Genomic DNA, 16,768 nt, shown 5'->3' with positions numbered 1-16,768 from the left:
AGAACATAAGCTTCTGCGCCAAGCATTAGAGATGACCATCCCATTCATTCCACTCCCTGACGTGGCCATCGTAAATGTACAATTGTACATGACTGGCTCTGGTCCTGTTCTGATGTCAGTAAGGTACCTAGTAGTAGGACTAGTGCTGTGACGTGTGAGCGACAGATTCCATGCATGCTCCCTCCGTAATGTAGTCTTTCATGTGCAGCATTATGATTTACTGTAGGTACTGTGGGTAGATTCTTTCTGAGCCGAGACATGTCACACCTTCGCTAGGTACGTGTACCCATGTATGGCTACCTATACTGTACCAACATGCCACTCACTTCTACACCCCATCCTGCGCATCCGCGCCTCCCTAAACGCTGCACGCCGTCGTTTATGTCTTGTAATCTGGGAATACCGCGGGACTTTGGCCGGAACCCTGGCTGAGAGACCTGGTTCGGCTGCGCATGGAACGAGCTGCTGGTACGTACAGTACCTACCTAGGTATGTATGTACATGTAGGAGGTAGGTAGTGATGTACTGTACCTACTAGTGCTTCACGACCGGCAGAGCTTGCGAAGAGCTGTTCAAGGGCTCATTATTGCCATTCAATAGCTAGTCGTTGTGCGGTGCCGGGTGGGAGTGGCAGACAGTGCGGATACTCCTCTAATGGCCCTCGCGGTGGTTCGCTTTGGGGGTGGGGGACGGTATCAGGCGAAGCGTGCAGCAGAAGGCGCCCGGCAAGGGGAAGAGCTGTACTGTACCGTGTACCGTGGCTGCGAGCTGATGTGGCGTTTCACAATAATGCCACACGCACACCCACTAGCCGTCTCCACTCGGACTTCCGCTGCAGTCGGTTCCCCTTGCGGACTAGAATTGTAAAAGCCTCCCCCCTCACCCGAGTATTTACTCCCCTGCCGAAAGTGCCTGACCCACACTTACTGTCACTCCAAAGAAGATACCAATACTCGGGATCGTAGTCTTCGCCTTCGCCTAAGGTAGCGGTCATTTCTCGCGTAGGCCTCTGGTAGCCTGCCTGCCTGCTCATTGTTGCCGTCGAAAAGAAAGTGAAACTTCTCGAGACGACCTCACACCCACCACCGCCCTCTGGTCGACGTCAACCATGGGCAAGCGGTCACAGCGGGCATAGCGGCCAACCCGTCCGTTTGGCACCAGCGTCGAACAACTCATTACACGGAGTCCCGGGCGCAGCGGTACAATGGCCGAGGAGCAGCAGCAGCCGCTCGCTCCGCCAGCCGTGGCCGCGCTGAGGGAGGATGGGTCAAGAGGCGGCGTAAACGCCAAGGGCATAATGTCGAGGACAATTAGTATGGACATTCGAGAGGAACGCGAAGACTTGAAGAGGGCTGCCGAGCAGTCTCTGAACGCCATACTCGAACTGGATCTTGACGGCAGGGTGCGATGGGTGAGTCCTTCCTGGCAGGAAGTCACCGGCAGTGCTGCCAGCACAATCATTGGCAAGCTGGTCTCTGAAGTGGTGGTTGACGATCCGAGCGTGTTCGCGGGTTGCGTGGAAGCTATGCGCAAGGACGATTCCAAGAGCCACTTCATTCGGTTTACCGTGCACCCATCGCCTTCCGCGGATGGTGAAGATGTTCCGTCTGGCGATGAGAAGACTCCAGTGGAGCCAAGAGCCGGCCTCGACTCCATGCCAGGCACCAAAAATGACATCTCGGAAGAACATGAGGAAACTATCGAGCTCGAGGCACAAGGAATCATGGTCTATGACAGAACGACCGGCGAGGAGAGTCACACGATGTGGATGGTCAAGCCAGCCGTTTCACGAGAAGTCACCATAGACTTACCTCAGGTGCTGGTCGATTCACTTGGGATCGGAGCTGAGATGCTGGCCAACTACCTTACTCTGCTGGCGGATGTAGGTGTGCACGACCCTGCCAATCATCCGCCGCCATTGCCTGTGTTGTGCAGAATCTGTGAGCGTCAAATCACTCCTTGGTGGTTTGAGAAGCATACCGAGCTGTGCTCGCAAGAGCATCGCGCGGAAATGGAGGTTCAGATGGCGCAAGAGTCGCTCAACGAACAGCGATCAGCCATCGTGAAGGTCCTTGACGCAATGGAAGCTCAGAGTCGACTAGCGCAACCGATCGGACTGGAACCCACCTCGCCATCTGCTCCTCCAAAAGCTGAATACAAAGGCTTGCCCATTGGTCACAGCTCTTCGCCCTCCTCGGGACCATCTTCTGGGCGTGCCTCTCCTGCACAGGTTGGGCGCTCTCGTGAGTCATCTGCCAGTGGACTAAGTCACCATCGGGCGAGATCTTTCGCTGTTCGAAGACCTTTGGCTCGTATTGTGGAGCTGGTGCTTGACATCTGTGACACTGCGATGGAGATCAGTACACCAGCCATCAAAGACACCAAAGGCTATGCTACTGGAGAATTCCGCACTCAATCTCCGCAGTCAGAGAGCCGTATACAACAAGTCTTGCAGACACCCTCACCAAGCGCCGGGCTCTCCGACCATGAACAGGGATTGGCTTTGCTATGCGACGATACCCACCGATTGGCAAGAGCCAAGGTAGAAGCGGTATTCCGGCATCGGCGCATCCTGGAGTATTCCGAACGCATTCGAGTGGAGTACGATATTCTGGTGCAGGAGTGCATCGAGGCTGCGCTACAGAAGGCAGCACGAGTTGCTGCTGGCGAGCTCAGCGATTCAAGTAGCAGTGAAGGCGAAAATGGCAATGCTTCGGAACCAGAGCGGGGCATGGAGTCATCGTTTGAGATGGTTGGCGATGCTCTGGACCACTCAATGGCAGATGAGATGTTCAGCATGAGTTCGTACAAAAGCCCCGCAGGTCACTCTGCCATGGCCATGGCACTACGAAACTCTTCGGATGACGCTCTCAGGCGCCGGGCATCATCTTTGAATTCGTCTCGCGCAAGCAGCCCACGCGCGGGAGCAACAACGCCGAGATCTTCATACGCTGGGCCTACAGATCCTTTTCCCATGCACAAACGCAGCTCCGTTGCATTGGAAAGTGATACAGGGGGCGACAGCGACAGCAGTATGCGATCATCAGTCGCTAGTGGTAGCCATAAGCGTACGCAGTCACCAAGCGCTGAGCTCAGTCTGAGCCGTGTGGCGAGCACGCGATCTCGCGACCGTAAGCGTCACAGTCTGATATTGCCGAGCTTGCAAAATGCTGGCGGTCATTCCCCAGCACGAGCACCGCCGCCACCCTCCTCTCCACTCCGTATGGCGAAGCCGAGACTTCCCAGCGGAGCGGACGGCTTGCCATCGCCAATCACTTCGCCGGTTCTTGCGCACAGCGAGTTCAACTCCCCTGTCATCAGAGCACACCATCATCATCACCACAGACGCCAGTCTTCAGCAGCAATGTCCGAGTCCTTTGGTCGTCCTGCATCTCCTCGGCTTAGTGCTGTGATGTCGAATCCGCAACCTCGTGCCATACAGACTTCTATCAAAGACTTTGAAATCATCAAGCCGATCAGCAAAGGCGCGTTCGGTAGCGTGTATCTATCGAAGAAGAAGTCAACTGGCGACTACTTCGCGATCAAGGTCCTCAAGAAGGCGGACATGGTAGCCAAGAATCAAGTCACCAACGTGAAGGCGGAACGTGCCATCATGATGTGGCAAGGTGAAAGTGACTTTGTGGCCAAGCTCTACTGGACATTTTCAAGCAAAGACTACCTCTACCTGGTGATGGAGTATCTCAACGGTGGCGATTGCGCTTCTCTCATTAAAGTACTCGGAGCTTTGCCAGAGGATTGGACGAAGAAATACATTGGCGAGGTTGTCCTCTGTGTACAGCACTTGCACAGCCGGCAGATAGTGCATCGAGATTTGAAACCGGACAATCTCCTCATCGATGCGAAAGGTCATCTGAAGCTAACCGACTTTGGTCTCTCTCGCATGGGACTCATTGGACGACAGAAACGTGCCATCAACGCGAAGCCGGGAGATGCACCACCAGACCTGCTCAAGGCAGGTCCATTCCGTCGTGCGCCTTCCGTCACCTCGTCGCGCTCAACTTCGCTCGACTATCAAGGTGCCCAGCACTCACCAGTGCAAACACCGGCGACGACGCCAGCCATCTGCCATGACCACAATCAACCGTCATACTTCAGTCTCTATCGTGAAGGCTCTCGAGAGCCCTCGCGCCGCACGTCGGGCCAACGTAGCGACAGCGGCGACAGCGAGGCGTTGTCTGCAATGTTCCGGAGGTTTTCTGTGGCAGATGGGCGTACACCAATCGAGGAAGAGACAGCGAGTGATGAGGGAGGAAGCGAGTCGCCGGATCCGTATGCGCTACAACCCGTTGCGAGCAACTCCAGCTCAAGCATGCCGAGGAATGACACGCCTCCACACCAGCCCCCATCAACGCAGATGCCACCGCCTATGATGGCTTTATTTGATCCGGAAGATAGCGATCGAAGATTCGTTGGCACTCCTGATTACCTTGCGCCCGAGACTATCAGCGGTGCTGGTCAAGACGAGATGAGCGATTGGTGGTCCCTGGGATGTATCTTGTTCGAGTGCCTATATGGCAGGCCACCGTTCAACGCCGACACGCCCGAGGAGGTATTTCAGAACATTCTGACGCGCAACATCCGCTGGCCTCCTGAGGACGAGGACGATCCAGTATCGGAGAACGCGAAGGACCTCATGAACAAGTTGATGTGTGTTGATCCCAAAGAGCGTCTGGGGTCTAACAAGGACGAGAAGTACGCCAGCGGTGGCGACGAGATCAAAGCTCATCCTTGGTTCGCTGAGATCCATTGGGATACCCTTCGCGAGGATGAAGCCTCTTTCATCCCCATGAGCGAGAATCCTGAAGACACGGAGTACTTTGACGCGCGAGGCGCCACAATGCAAAACTTTGCAGCCGAGTTCGAGGATCAGGCAACATCACCATCCCAAACACCGGGTGCGGACTATCCGGATCGACCGCACGACGCGTTATCAAGAGTCAGAAACCAAGTCAACTCCGCGAAGCGCAACCTGATGCCCTTACACATACCACCACACGTACGAGATGCGCGCTCCAGGAGACTCAGCGAACCAGTTGTCCAAGACGATTTTGGCAATTTTCAATTCAAGAACCTGCCAGTTCTCGAGAAGGCCAATAAGGACGTGATACAGAAACTGCGCGCAGACGCCATGCAGGCTCAGGCAAAGACCGCCAGTGCTGCTCCTTCCACCAACTCGTCAGCTGTGGTCTCGCCGTCTCCTGGCCCCGGGCTGGATTCTAGTCCTATCGCTCCTGCGCCTCTCAAACGAACACTTTCTGCCAACAAAAACGCGCATCGACCGAATAGCACATCGGCACTCAATCAGGCCAACCCATCGCCCAGCCGCGGATCACAACCATCCTCGCCCCTTCTCGTGTCATTCTCTGCAGGCCAGACTCAAGAACGACGCAAAACCTCGAGTGGTTCTTCGAGCTTGTCGCAACAGGCTGGCCCCTCACTGCAGCCAGGCCATGTGCTTGACCAGGCTCCACGATTACCTGTCACATTCAAGGCTAACTCATCGGCGCCTTCGCCAATCAAGGGTGGCAAGACGAACTCCGTTCATCTGCCGATGCAGCATGATCGCGCAACACTGGGTCACAGACATCCCAGTATCTCATCACCAAGGCCGAGGTCCCACACGCTAGGCTCGCAGGACCAGGACGGCGGTCTTGTGCCAGAGATTTTACCAGCTCACCACCACAAACGGAGAAGTGGCGTCTTCGATGTATCTCCGTCATCTTCTGATAACGAAGAAACTCGAGCAAAGGCGTTACTCCGCGTCCAGCGCCGGAGGCAGAGCTCACGTCGGCTTTCACAAATCAGCCTTGCAGATGGCCCATCGTTCCGTACTCTGGACGTACTTGTTTGCGAGGATCACCCAGTGTCAAGACTAGTCATGGAGCGCCTGCTGGAGAAATTGCGTTGTCGTACAATTGCAGTGACGAACGGCTCCGAAGCCATGCGATATGCCATGAGCGAAGTCAAGTTTGATATCATCATGATGGAGTATAAGCTTCCACAGGTTAACGGAGCGGACGTGGCTCGCATGATCCGCGATACCAAGAACGCAAACTCACACACACCCATCGTTGCTGTCACAGGCTACCTTAAAGAGCTCCATGCACCGCACTCGTTCGATGCTCTGGTGGAGAAGCCACCCACGAAGGAGAAGCTGGAAGAGGTTATGGGTAGATTGTGTCAATGGAAGACGCCACCCGAAGGCTGGAAGCCAAGTGCCCCCCAAGCAATTCCGCCTAGCATCAAGCGCCATGAGGCTCTGCCGAGCGACAACAGCCCCACAACTACAGCTTCCTCTGGGTTCACCGGGTTTAATAGCATTTTCAGCGGAACGCGAGAGAACTCGATCGGATCTAGCTCTTTGGGGGAACCGGACGACCTTCCCAGCATTCCACTCATAATATCGCGCCAACCGACGACTGAACTAGACCAGAGTGAGTTGGAACGCAATTTTGGCGGACTTGGCATATCCCACGGCATTAGAGTGGATGATCAACATAGGCGGCTTTCAACAGCCAATTCAGACCATCAAATGTCACCGCCTGCCGCGCTCGAAAGTGCAGATGCGCCTGCTCCTCGCAAGTCCCCTTCGTACGAAGCTATAGCTGCCAAGCGAAAATCGTTGGAAAAAGTACGACACGAATCTGCAGCTGAAAGTGGTGATGATGAAGACGAAGAGCTTGGAAATGTACAGATTCGCCAGCGATCTCCCAAACGGAATGTCAAACGCACATCGAAGCTCGGCACAGAGATGATGCGTACAAATAGCCAAGGCAGTGTGGTCTCGGCTGACGATCACCCCTTGTCTACTAGTTCTCCCTCGACAGTTCTCGAGAAGACTATCGTGGAAGAGCCATCAGCGTCTCTGACACCTCCCTTTGTGTTCTCGCCCAGACCAGGAGATCACGTTGAGACGATCGATATGGCTGCTGTCGACGCTCAGTCGAATCCATGACGTGTACACGAATTGGATCCTAACACTATCGCCGACGCCACTACAGCCGCCGTGACGTGTTCCACCGACATGAACTGAGAGATTCAGATCACGAGACAGTGCTTGACATGTGCACTGTGTCCATTTCCTATGTTCTGTATTGATTCACGACCATATCTTCCGCACATTTTTCAGCGAAGGCGCTAGCTAGCAAGGTGTTGGAGGCGTTATCTTGCTCGAAATTGACAGGCAATCAGAGTGTATTTTTTTTCCTTCTAGCTTGTGTCGGCCACAAATTGACAATGGTCTTACCAACAGGGGGCATTTGAAACAAAAAATTGACGGGCTATGCAGAGCGCAAAAAGCTGAAGATCACGCGAGTAAAAGTATATATCAGGCAACCAGAATATTGTACCACACAACTTCTAGTAGTTTCATCTATGGACTTGCCACAGATCTAACGGAGTCGTTTTTCCAATAAATTCGAATCACTTCGCTCAACACATTTAGGGGCGAGCGGATCAAGTACTATGACAAGCTGCCTGATTCTGGTGACTGTTCTCCGTGATAAACACCACTGGGCACGTCTCCGCTTACGACAATGACAGTTCCATCGGTATATACCTACTACCAGGTGGCTTCCAAGTGGTTCTCACAGGCACTTCCGGCCTTGAGCACCACGTTAAACACTCGACGGTGTTATCGATCCATTGGGTGATGCCTGAACGGGTCCCATGGTGTCTCGTCCTGTTACGTGTGTGTCATCGCAATCCCTGCCCAATTCCGCCAGCCAACTCCACGCTAATGAGATGCAACTGCAATCTGAACCACCAAACACAAAAGTCATGAGGCATCCTCACGAGAAATCCCGCAACTTCGAGATCTCATCCAAGACAGCCTGAAGCTCATCGTCGCTAATTTTCCCCTCGAGCGAAGGAATGAGCGTGCGAGCTTCTTCAGCCGAGTCACAGCATAGCGTGGCTATTTGCATACAGTATTAGCACTCATTGATTCTAGATCCTCGTCTTGTCCTCCACAAAGGATAAGACATGCACAGACTCACCTAATTGCGCCCTCTCAAACTCCACAATACCATAGCCTCTCGCAGTCAAGCCACTACTGATCTGGTTGACCTGTGTGACGGCATTCGCGTCCTTAAAGCGGCTGAAGGTTTTGCAGTACTCTTTGGTTTTGTAGTAAATTTCGGTGGTGTTGCGAAAGTCGGCAACCTCTGCGATTCTTTCGAGCATCATGGTGACTTCGGCGGGTGAGAGTGCTTGTTCGTGGGTCATATTGCCGAGTTTGAGACGCGCGGTGGCTTCTTCGTCGCCGGTTGGCGCAGGACGGCGTCGCGAAGTTTGGACGGGCGCGGTTGGGCCTGCCATGGTGAACTTTTCGTGGTGGTGCTGGTAAGGCTGGTAGATGTCTTTCGATTGGATGCAGCGTTATGTTGAGGGTGTGAACAGATGCGAGTGTGAGTGAGATCGGTGGTGAGTAGATGTAGATGGTGTTCCCCAGATGTTGAAGTTGGAGAGTACCATAGTGAGGACACGGCTCTTGCCGCCGCCGCCGCCGCCCCCAGTAGTCTCCAGCACAGGGTAGTGGGCAACGACCTCTATAACTACATTACATTACCTTACACCTACTCGCCCGCCTGCGCTCCCAGGCACCGAGACGAAACGACGTCGTCGACCGACACCCCTCCCCTACTCCGCTTCTCCGCTCCCCGTCGCTCCAGATCCACCGCCAACCCCCCTCCCCTTCCTCCGCTTGCGAGAACGGACCGATCGCACAACTTCGCTCCACCACCCCCCGTCACTGGTATACACACTTTCGACAAACCTCCTCTCTCTCACGCAGCCAGCGTCACATCGAGCCAGAGCCGATACTTCCAGCGCCAGCATCGCAGTGTGCGTACTGTGCACAGGACTGCGCACACCATCCGCTCTACCCAGCGCCGCCTAGCGCGCAGGCATGGCGGTGTCTTTAGGACAAGACAGCGACCGGCCGCCGGGCAAGCAGCAGCAGCAGCAGACCTTCCACGATGATGGCCCTTCCACATCCACGCAGCATGCATCTCCTCCCGCCAACGCCAACGGCCAAACCGATATTGCTCTGCGCCCCCACGAGCAGCACGGGCTCGTGGGACTATCCTCCGCTGCACAGGACCGGTCGCGGCCGTCCCTGGACCGACCGCACGATCATGGCAGCAAGGAACGCTCCAAGTCGGGAGGAAGAAGGCCCAGTGGACACCATCAGCGCACGTGCGGCAAGTGTCAGAGAGCCTTGACCGGCCAATTTGTGCGGGCTTTGGGAGATACATATCACTTGGAATGCTTTACATGTCATGTAGGTTCCGCTAAGCTAACAATCGTGGAAAGCATGCAACCAGGGGCTGATATTTGCGCAGGACTGCGGCAAAATCGTCGCCTCCAAGTTCTTCCCTGTGCCAGATCAGCCACCGAATCAATACCCCTTGTGCGAAACCGATTACTTCAAAAGACTTGATCTGTTGTGCTATGCGTGTGGCGGGGCTTTACGAGGCTCGTACATTACTGCGTTAGAGCGCAAGTACCACATTGAGCACTTCACCTGCTCCGTGTGCCCCACTGTTTTTGGCGCACAGGACTCCTACTATGAGCACGAGGGCAATGTGTATTGTCACTTCCACTACTCGACCAAGTTTGCGCAAAAGTGTAATGGGTGCCAGACCGCCATTCTTAAGCAGTTTGTGGAGATTTTCCGAAACGGAGTGAATCAGCATTGGCACCCAGAGTGCTACATGATCCACAAATACTGGAATGTTCGATTGCATGCACCTCCCCCTAAGGGCTCTGAGGAAGAATTCGCGTTGGAACGGCAGAGGCAGATACAGGCTGGCATAGAGGTCGATGCAAGCGCTGATCAGAGGCGAACGGTACGGACAGAGGAAGAGGCTGTGGAATACAAGGTGCACTGGATATGGCATACGTTGTCGACCTTCGAAGAGCGATCTGCGACTCGCATTTCGGACATGTTGCTGCACGTGAGCAACGGCGCATACATGGACGGAGTGGTTGCAGCGAAGAAATTCATCACTCATGTCGACCTTTTATTTGGTGCAGCAGACGATCTGGACCGCAGGCTTCAAGTGCGACCTTCGAACGGACCAGACAAGACGGTTCGCACATTTGACGCTATTGTGCATCCTGGACTCAGCTACAGCAGAGAAGCCAAGCTGCTATGTAAGAAAGTGGTAGCCTTTTTCCAACTACTGGCCGAGAACCAGGACAACGGTGTCCGTAGACTTGGCGTCACGCAGGAACTACTCTCACTCGTGACGGGCCTGGCGCACTACCTCAAGCTCATGATTCGAATATGCCTTTCGGGTGCTCTAAAGCTCGAGCGAGAAACGTCAAGCGCACAAGGCTTGGAAGGATTTCTGGAAGATATCAGCAAGCTCGACGAGCGACTTGAAACAGAGGGCCAACGAGACTCCAGAGCTGATGCTGAAGCCTATGTCGACAAAAGCGCCGACACTTGCGTGGTCTGTAACAAAGCCGTCGAGGATAAGTGCTTCCGCAAAAAGAATCAGGTGATACACACGCAGTGCTTGAACTGCGCCAAATGCGGCAAGGATTTCAGCGATGATCCTAGCAGTGCACGATGGAGCGAACAAGCTGGAAGAGCGTGGTGCGAACTACACGCACCTGCTGATGCCGAAGCAGGCGGATTCGAGACCGTGTCACGATTGCAACAATATGTTCACCTCCTCCGGGTCGCCCACGCGAGACTTCTTGCCACGTTGAGAACGGGCGGCGCTCTACCGCATACCAGCGACGACCCCAATTTGCTAGGCTACGACTCACGCGAAGGTCATGCTGCCTCGGGCGAGGCACAGCCACCTCTGTTACGCTCCAACACACGATCAAGATCATATGCTGGAAGGTCGCCTGGTCAGAGAAACCAAGGCGAGCAAAGCTATGAAGATACGATGGGTGACATACGACGCCTGCGTAGTACCAGGATGGACAAGCACCTGTCGAATGCTACGAAGAAGGCTCGCACATCGCGCATCATTGATGGACCGGAGGGCATGCGTCCAGGTTCGGCAGATGGCGCAGATCGCAATCGCAGAAAAAGCACTTTCCAAATCGTCGAAGACCGAGCTGCGCATGGTGATTCTGTTTCTCAGCTCACCTTTGGCAAGCAGGATGCAATGACTTTGGACGACATACCAAGAATTGTGCAGGCACAACAGACGAGGGAGCAAAGGCCGAATGCTTCGAGATTTGCCCGACAGCCCATGATTCCCCAGGAGCCAGTGCCGAGGCTTGTCAATGGCCATACTCGCGACTTCTCGGGAGATGGAGGTGAAAAGATGGAGACTCGACCACCAGGCACGAAGAAGTACTTCTCGGAGCTTACAGCCCTGGAATACTTCATCGTCCGCCACGTGGCAGTGCTCTCCATGGAGCCACTGGTAGAGGGTCACTTTAACCAGGAAGAACTGCTAGACCTCATCGAAACACGTAAGCAAAACTTCTGGAGCAAATTCGGCAAAGCGTTTCAGGGTAAGGAGAAGAGACCGAGAGCAGCGAAGAATGCCATCTTTGGCGTACCTCTGGAGCAGGTACTGGAGCGAGACTACGAAGAAAGCACAGATGGCGTTGGACCCGGCTCTTTGAAGATTCCCTCGCTGGTTCAAGAATGCGTCAGCGCCATGAAGACTATGGATATGTCTGTGGAAGGTGTATTCCGCAAGAATGGCAATATCAAGCGACTTAACGATGCGAAGGAGGAGATTGATACCAAGGGCGCTGTGCAAGTTGACTTGACGAAGGAGAATCCTGTGCAAGTGGCTGCATTACTGAAGAAGTATTTGCGCGAACTGCCTGATCCGTTACTTACCAACAAGCTGCACAAGCTGTGGACAACCTCATCTCGAATCGAGGACAATGAGCGTCGGCGGCGACTGTTGCATTTGACTTGCTGTCTGTTGCCCAAAGCACACAGAGACACCATGGAGGTTCTTTTCACTTTCCTCAATTGGGTGTCTAGCTTCAGCCACGTCGACGAAGAGAGCGGCAGCAAGATGGACATTCACAACCTGGCGACTGTGATCACGCCGAATATCATGCACAGCGGAAAAGACGCCGTGCCCGTCGAAGATAGCTTTCTAGCCATCGAAGCTGTTCACAGCTTGATTGAATGCAACGAAAGCATGTGCGAGGTAAGTGGACTCATGGGCAATGACCGTTGTCAGCTGGGCACTAATTGTGTGAACAGGTGCCGGAGGATCTTGCAATGATACTGAACGACTCCTCACTCTTCAGCAACACGGCGGAGATTACCACGAAGGAAATCTTGAAGCGCTATGGTGACCGCGCAAAGGCGCCCACGGTCAACAGTGGCCATGTTGTCGTTGCGCAGAATGGCACTACATCGCCGCCAACGTCAGCGCCGATTGTCACAAGAGTGGACACCGATCACTATCAACAGAGCGCATGGCAGAACGAGAGCTCCGTGAGGCATGTCGGCAGCGATCGCGATCCGATGACGCTACCAAACCTTCCATATGCGAACCCAAACGCCAGCACCGAGTCGCATGGCAGTCCGAACAGAGCAAGTCGCGCAGGACCACAGCAACGGGCTGTAGGGATCGTGTAGAATGATGCTGTAATATGGCGTTAGACTCGGGATCAACCAGGCTTGCCTCGTTGTGAAATTGGACACCAAATGCCGGGCAGATGGGGCAAAAAGACGTTTCAGCTTCCCAAAGTTACACATTCCACAATTCCAACGGAAGTGGACTGTTCAACCTTGGAGGGCCCCTGGCTTTCCATTTGGAGTTGACTCGAGGGGTTGATCATGAAGGGCAAAAGACCATTCGAACACTCCAGTCATGAACTGGCGTGTGTGTGTATTGGAAGGGGGGGATTTTTTTTTAAGAAAAGAAGAAAAGGAGAACATGGAGCAGAGAGAGAGAGAGAGAGAGGCGCGATTTGAACGCATTGCATACCCCCCATCCCCCGCCATTACAGTAATGGCGTTGCAGAAAAGGAAAAGGATAAAAATGAAAATAAGTAGCTGTCTGCTCAATCGGCGACAGAGAAAGAAGAAGAAGAAGAAGAGATGAATCATTGGTTCGTCATGTGCCAGCCAGCTGGGTATAGTAGTGACTTTTTTTTTCTTCTTGAGATGAAAAAGAGGTCTTTCATGAGGTTTCTTTCGTTTCCCTTGTTTCCTTTTTCTCCACTTACTTGACCCTGCCTCGTTGTTGGGGTTGTTCCAAAGTACTGATGATCTGTAGATATTGAAGACCGATCTTTTATTTAGAGTAGGAGGTAGTGTGTGTGGTCCATGTATCGCGTATAGCCCCACCACTGATTTTGTTGTGAACAACAGCTTTCCACGTGGATGAAGTGGTTGAATAACCTTGGCATATTTGACCTGGGCATTTTCGCGCATGAGACGATAGGAGAGAAAGAGAGAAAGAGAGAAAGAGAGAGAGAGAGAGAGAGAAATGCTGATTGGACCAAACGTGATATCATTGAACAATTCCCAAACGGTATGCATTATCGCTTTTAGCATATCAAAAACGCCGTAGCACATATACATATTACGCATTTTACTACAAGCATCCCCAGTAGGCTTGTGGTGTAATCGTCTCTAACCCATCACAACAGCGGCTACCGCTCCGAACACAATGGCGATGGCACTGCCGCCAACCATGAGCGTCGAAGCACCACCAGTGCTCTGTGCAGCATTAGGTCCGGTCGAAGTGCCTTGGTAACCAGCACCACCGCCGTTGGTGGCGTGTGGACCAGCAGATTTCGTAAGAGTGGCCATGCTCATGGTAGCGTTGCGCGTCATGGTAGCATTTCCGGTGCCAACTGGCATCATTGCAGTGGTCGTGAACGAGGATGTGGAGTTGGATGCAGCTGTGGAGGTCATCATCATAGAGGTCATCTCGGTGGAGCTCGTCATGGTAGTCATGGGACCATAGCTCGGTGGTGCCATAGGAGTGGACATGCTGCTGCTGCTGCTAGAGCCACCACCACTGGCACTGCCACCGGTGAGGGGAAATGGACCCAAGTAGTTGATCTCACTGCCTTGCTGGATTTGGAGAGCGTAATCGGTGCCAGACGCGAGGTCAGTAGCTGGGGTCCATTGGTATGATCCACCAGTCGCATCGGAGGTCAGGGTGGCCACAGTTTGAAGGTCGTTGGGGTTCCCTTTGCGCAGGATAATAGAGACGGGTCCAGATCCCGTGGTGGTGTATGTCAAAGTGAAGGGCTTGCCTGCTTCGGCGGGGCTCGGCAGGGAATTTGTCTTGATTCGCAGTCAGTACTGGCTGGAGTCATTGGAAGACTGGATGACACTTACGAAGCTAATGACAGACGATTGAGCAGCGGCCAGAGCAGCGAGCGCGCCGACGAGGATGGATTTGACGAACATTCTTACGGTGGTTTCGATGGCGGATGTGAGCGGCTCGATGGACGATGTCGTGGGAGAGCGATGGGAGAGCGAGAGGAAGTTGTCGGGCGCCTGATGAACGAGTGACTGTCGTGAGAGAGAGAGGCGGATGGACGGTGGAGTGCGGTCGATGAGAGAGAGAGAGAGAGAGAGAGAAAAATAATTGAAGAACGAGAGTAGGTGTGAATTAATGCACAAATAGGGCCAACTGCCAAGCGGTCGGGTTAGTTCCTGGCACCTGCGGCTGCATGTGTTTGATAGTCATCACTCATCAGATGACTGCCCCGGTGTGTCGAATCGTCGTACTGCCTCCCGGACGGAGGTAGGACAGGGTTAGATGCCTGCAGCGCGAGTCTGGCCTTCTTGAATCTTCTACCGAGTCTGATCTAAGAGTAGTGAAGTCTAGTCTCTGCCTAGGGCTGTCACTGTTTGAGAGTCTGTCTCCCACTCGGCTCCCCTACATACTACATACTGACACTACTACTACCGCACTACCACACTACTACACTACCTCTGCTGCTCCCCTGCCTCCGCCGCCCTCCGTTTGCCCACAGCTGTGAGTCCCGCCTGCTGATTGTGCGTGCGTCAATAACTCAATCATCAGATGACGAATGCTACGCCGCGTATCGATTCGCAGTGCTTGATGGCCTGGAAGACGTGGGTGCCCGTGCCCATCCGTCCGGCGTCCGATGGTGGTTGACTGGTTGTTGGAAACAAACCCTGATTCAAGAAAAAGGTCACGGATCGCGGTAGAACTACCATAGATATCCTGGGCGACGGGGGCCTGGTGAGGATGGCATTCCCCAGCTGCGCCGCACCTCCCAGGCTCCCACCACGTTGGACCTGCAAAGCGGTGCTTATTGCTCAACTCGCAACAATCATGAGATCATCCGCCGGACGACAAACATCAGCACATGGCGCTGTCGGCCGGCCCTCTCCCAACTGCGTGACACATATGTCGAAGAGTCGCCGCTGTGCTGCCGACTTCCATGCAGCAATCAACTAACTCTTTTACTCATATTGCAGCTGTCAGAGGCGGGCATCAGGCTGGACTATTGTACCACGCGCTGAAGCCTGAAGAAATTGTACAGCGACGTGCCTTGTACCTCGCTGTCCTCCGTGACGCGGCTCATTTGGCTTGATCGGTCCATGACAGATGGACCGTTCGCCCGGTTCCGTGCACACTCGGATCACCCCGCAACGATCAACCAAGTTCTCTGTCCTCCTCCCATCTTGATCCAGAATAACGCCCGTGAGCAAATGCGTGGCCCGCTGCACCTCATAATCACATCGCACTTTTGCCAGTTTGCCACAATCGCGCTGGTGGATGAGGTGAACCCATGCACGTGGGCTACATGTATGCACGTCCCAGAATAGACTACCCAGCAGAGTGAAGTGCATGCCGATCTAAGCCATGTCGCTGACGACCTTCGAGGCTTCAACCGTGCACAGGATGTCGAATGAATTGCAATCATCCCAGGACGGAGCAGGAGATACCTCCTAGCTCCAAAGTGCGAAGTCTCTGTTCACCAAGGCTGTCGCACTCTGGAGCCGCGAGCGTTCTTTCTAGAGTTTGGCGCCAGGGCTAAGGGCAGACCCCAAAATGTCTAGTCGCAGACCCCATTCCTGAGTCATCAAGTTATTACCGTACCCTTCCGCTGTAATCCTACCCCCCGAAAAACAACGCGTCCCCCTCGCCTTCTCCCTCGCCGTCTCCCTCGCTCGAAGGCATCCTTCCGCTTTTTCGCTTTTTCGCTTTTTCTTCGTAGGTAGTAGAAAGCAAATCCGTCGGGGGAACCGACCAGATTGCCCCCCCAACCCCCTAAGGGGGGCTAAGAATCGAGAGGGGTATCCTTTAGGGTGCAATGTAAAGTGAAGCTACTACCTCCTACGTCCTAGGTAGTTAGAAGGTATTGGTAGTATCGTAGGGTACGATAATAACTTGATGACTCAGAAATGGGGTCTGCGACTAGACATTTTGGGGTCTGCCCTTAGCCCTGGCGGAGTTTGGGCGCAGCATGTGCATCCCTGCAGGACGACTACTAGTCCTACATGTCCCTCAAACTATAGACGATCGACATGGCTTCAAATTTCCGAACAGGTTTCCCGCTTGGCACATTTTCACCCTTATATAATACCAATCGTCGTGTCTCTACATTACAGTACCCTCTCCGGAGGAATCAGTGACTGTACAGTCCATCCGCATCACGAACTCCTAGGGACTGAACAGGTCCTTTCACTACCGGCATCGTGTGCGCGTATGTGCCAAGTACTTCTTCGGTCTCGCTCGGTTGCAGCGACTCCTGGTTCAAACAGAGTTGACCTAGCTTAGTGGCGGCCACTTTTTCTCCAAGT

General features: G+C 53.9%; 5 protein-coding genes across 5 annotated transcripts; 3 read left to right on the top strand and 2 right to left on the bottom strand.

Annotated features, from left to right (window-relative positions):
* The first annotated feature begins 996 nt into the window (after positions 1-996).
* Positions 997-7,410, top strand: SEPMUDRAFT_146611 (uncharacterized protein). The gene has a single exon (XM_016903767.1). The coding sequence runs from the start codon at positions 1,205-1,207 to the stop codon at positions 6,974-6,976; it is 5,772 nt and encodes a 1,923-aa protein (XP_016765768.1). The 5' UTR covers positions 997-1,204; the 3' UTR covers positions 6,977-7,410.
* A 19-nt stretch (positions 7,411-7,429) lies between these two features.
* SEPMUDRAFT_122981 (RNA_pol_Rpb4-domain-containing protein) lies at positions 7,430-8,438 on the bottom strand. Its single transcript, XM_016901816.1, has 2 exons — positions 8,023-8,438; positions 7,430-7,940 (listed from the first exon to the last, which is right to left on the bottom strand). Exons 1-2 carry the CDS (start codon positions 8,338-8,340, stop codon positions 7,812-7,814), a joined length of 447 nt encoding a protein of 148 aa, XP_016765767.1. The 5' UTR covers positions 8,341-8,438; the 3' UTR covers positions 7,430-7,811.
* A 276-nt stretch (positions 8,439-8,714) lies between these two features.
* Positions 8,715-13,146, top strand: SEPMUDRAFT_146610 (RhoGAP-domain-containing protein). The gene is made up of 3 exons (XM_016903766.1): positions 8,715-9,304; positions 9,366-12,167; positions 12,224-13,146. The coding sequence occupies exons 1-3, from the start codon at positions 8,930-8,932 to the stop codon at positions 12,602-12,604; spliced, it is 3,558 nt and encodes a 1,185-aa protein (XP_016765766.1). The 5' UTR covers positions 8,715-8,929; the 3' UTR covers positions 12,605-13,146.
* A 308-nt stretch (positions 13,147-13,454) lies between these two features.
* On the bottom strand, positions 13,455-14,566 carry SEPMUDRAFT_153536 (uncharacterized protein). The gene is made up of 2 exons (XM_016907513.1): positions 14,324-14,566; positions 13,455-14,269 (listed from the first exon to the last, which is right to left on the bottom strand). The coding sequence occupies exons 1-2, from the start codon at positions 14,393-14,395 to the stop codon at positions 13,607-13,609; spliced, it is 735 nt and encodes a 244-aa protein (XP_016765765.1). The 5' UTR covers positions 14,396-14,566; the 3' UTR covers positions 13,455-13,606.
* A 959-nt stretch (positions 14,567-15,525) lies between these two features.
* SEPMUDRAFT_146609 (uncharacterized protein) lies at positions 15,526-16,083 on the top strand. The gene is made up of 2 exons (XM_016903765.1): positions 15,526-15,770; positions 15,849-16,083. The coding sequence occupies exons 1-2, from the start codon at positions 15,563-15,565 to the stop codon at positions 15,875-15,877; spliced, it is 237 nt and encodes a 78-aa protein (XP_016765764.1). The 5' UTR covers positions 15,526-15,562; the 3' UTR covers positions 15,878-16,083.
* Positions 16,084-16,768: the final 685 nt, after the last annotated feature.

Source organism: Sphaerulina musiva (genome assembly GCF_000320565.1).
Source record: "Sphaerulina musiva SO2202 unplaced genomic scaffold SEPMUscaffold_1, whole genome shotgun sequence".
NCBI classification, from domain to species: domain Eukaryota; kingdom Fungi; phylum Ascomycota; class Dothideomycetes; order Mycosphaerellales; family Mycosphaerellaceae; genus Sphaerulina; species Sphaerulina musiva.
The sequence above is the reverse complement of the archived record's forward strand: the minus strand, read 5'-3'. Positions and strand labels throughout refer to the sequence as shown.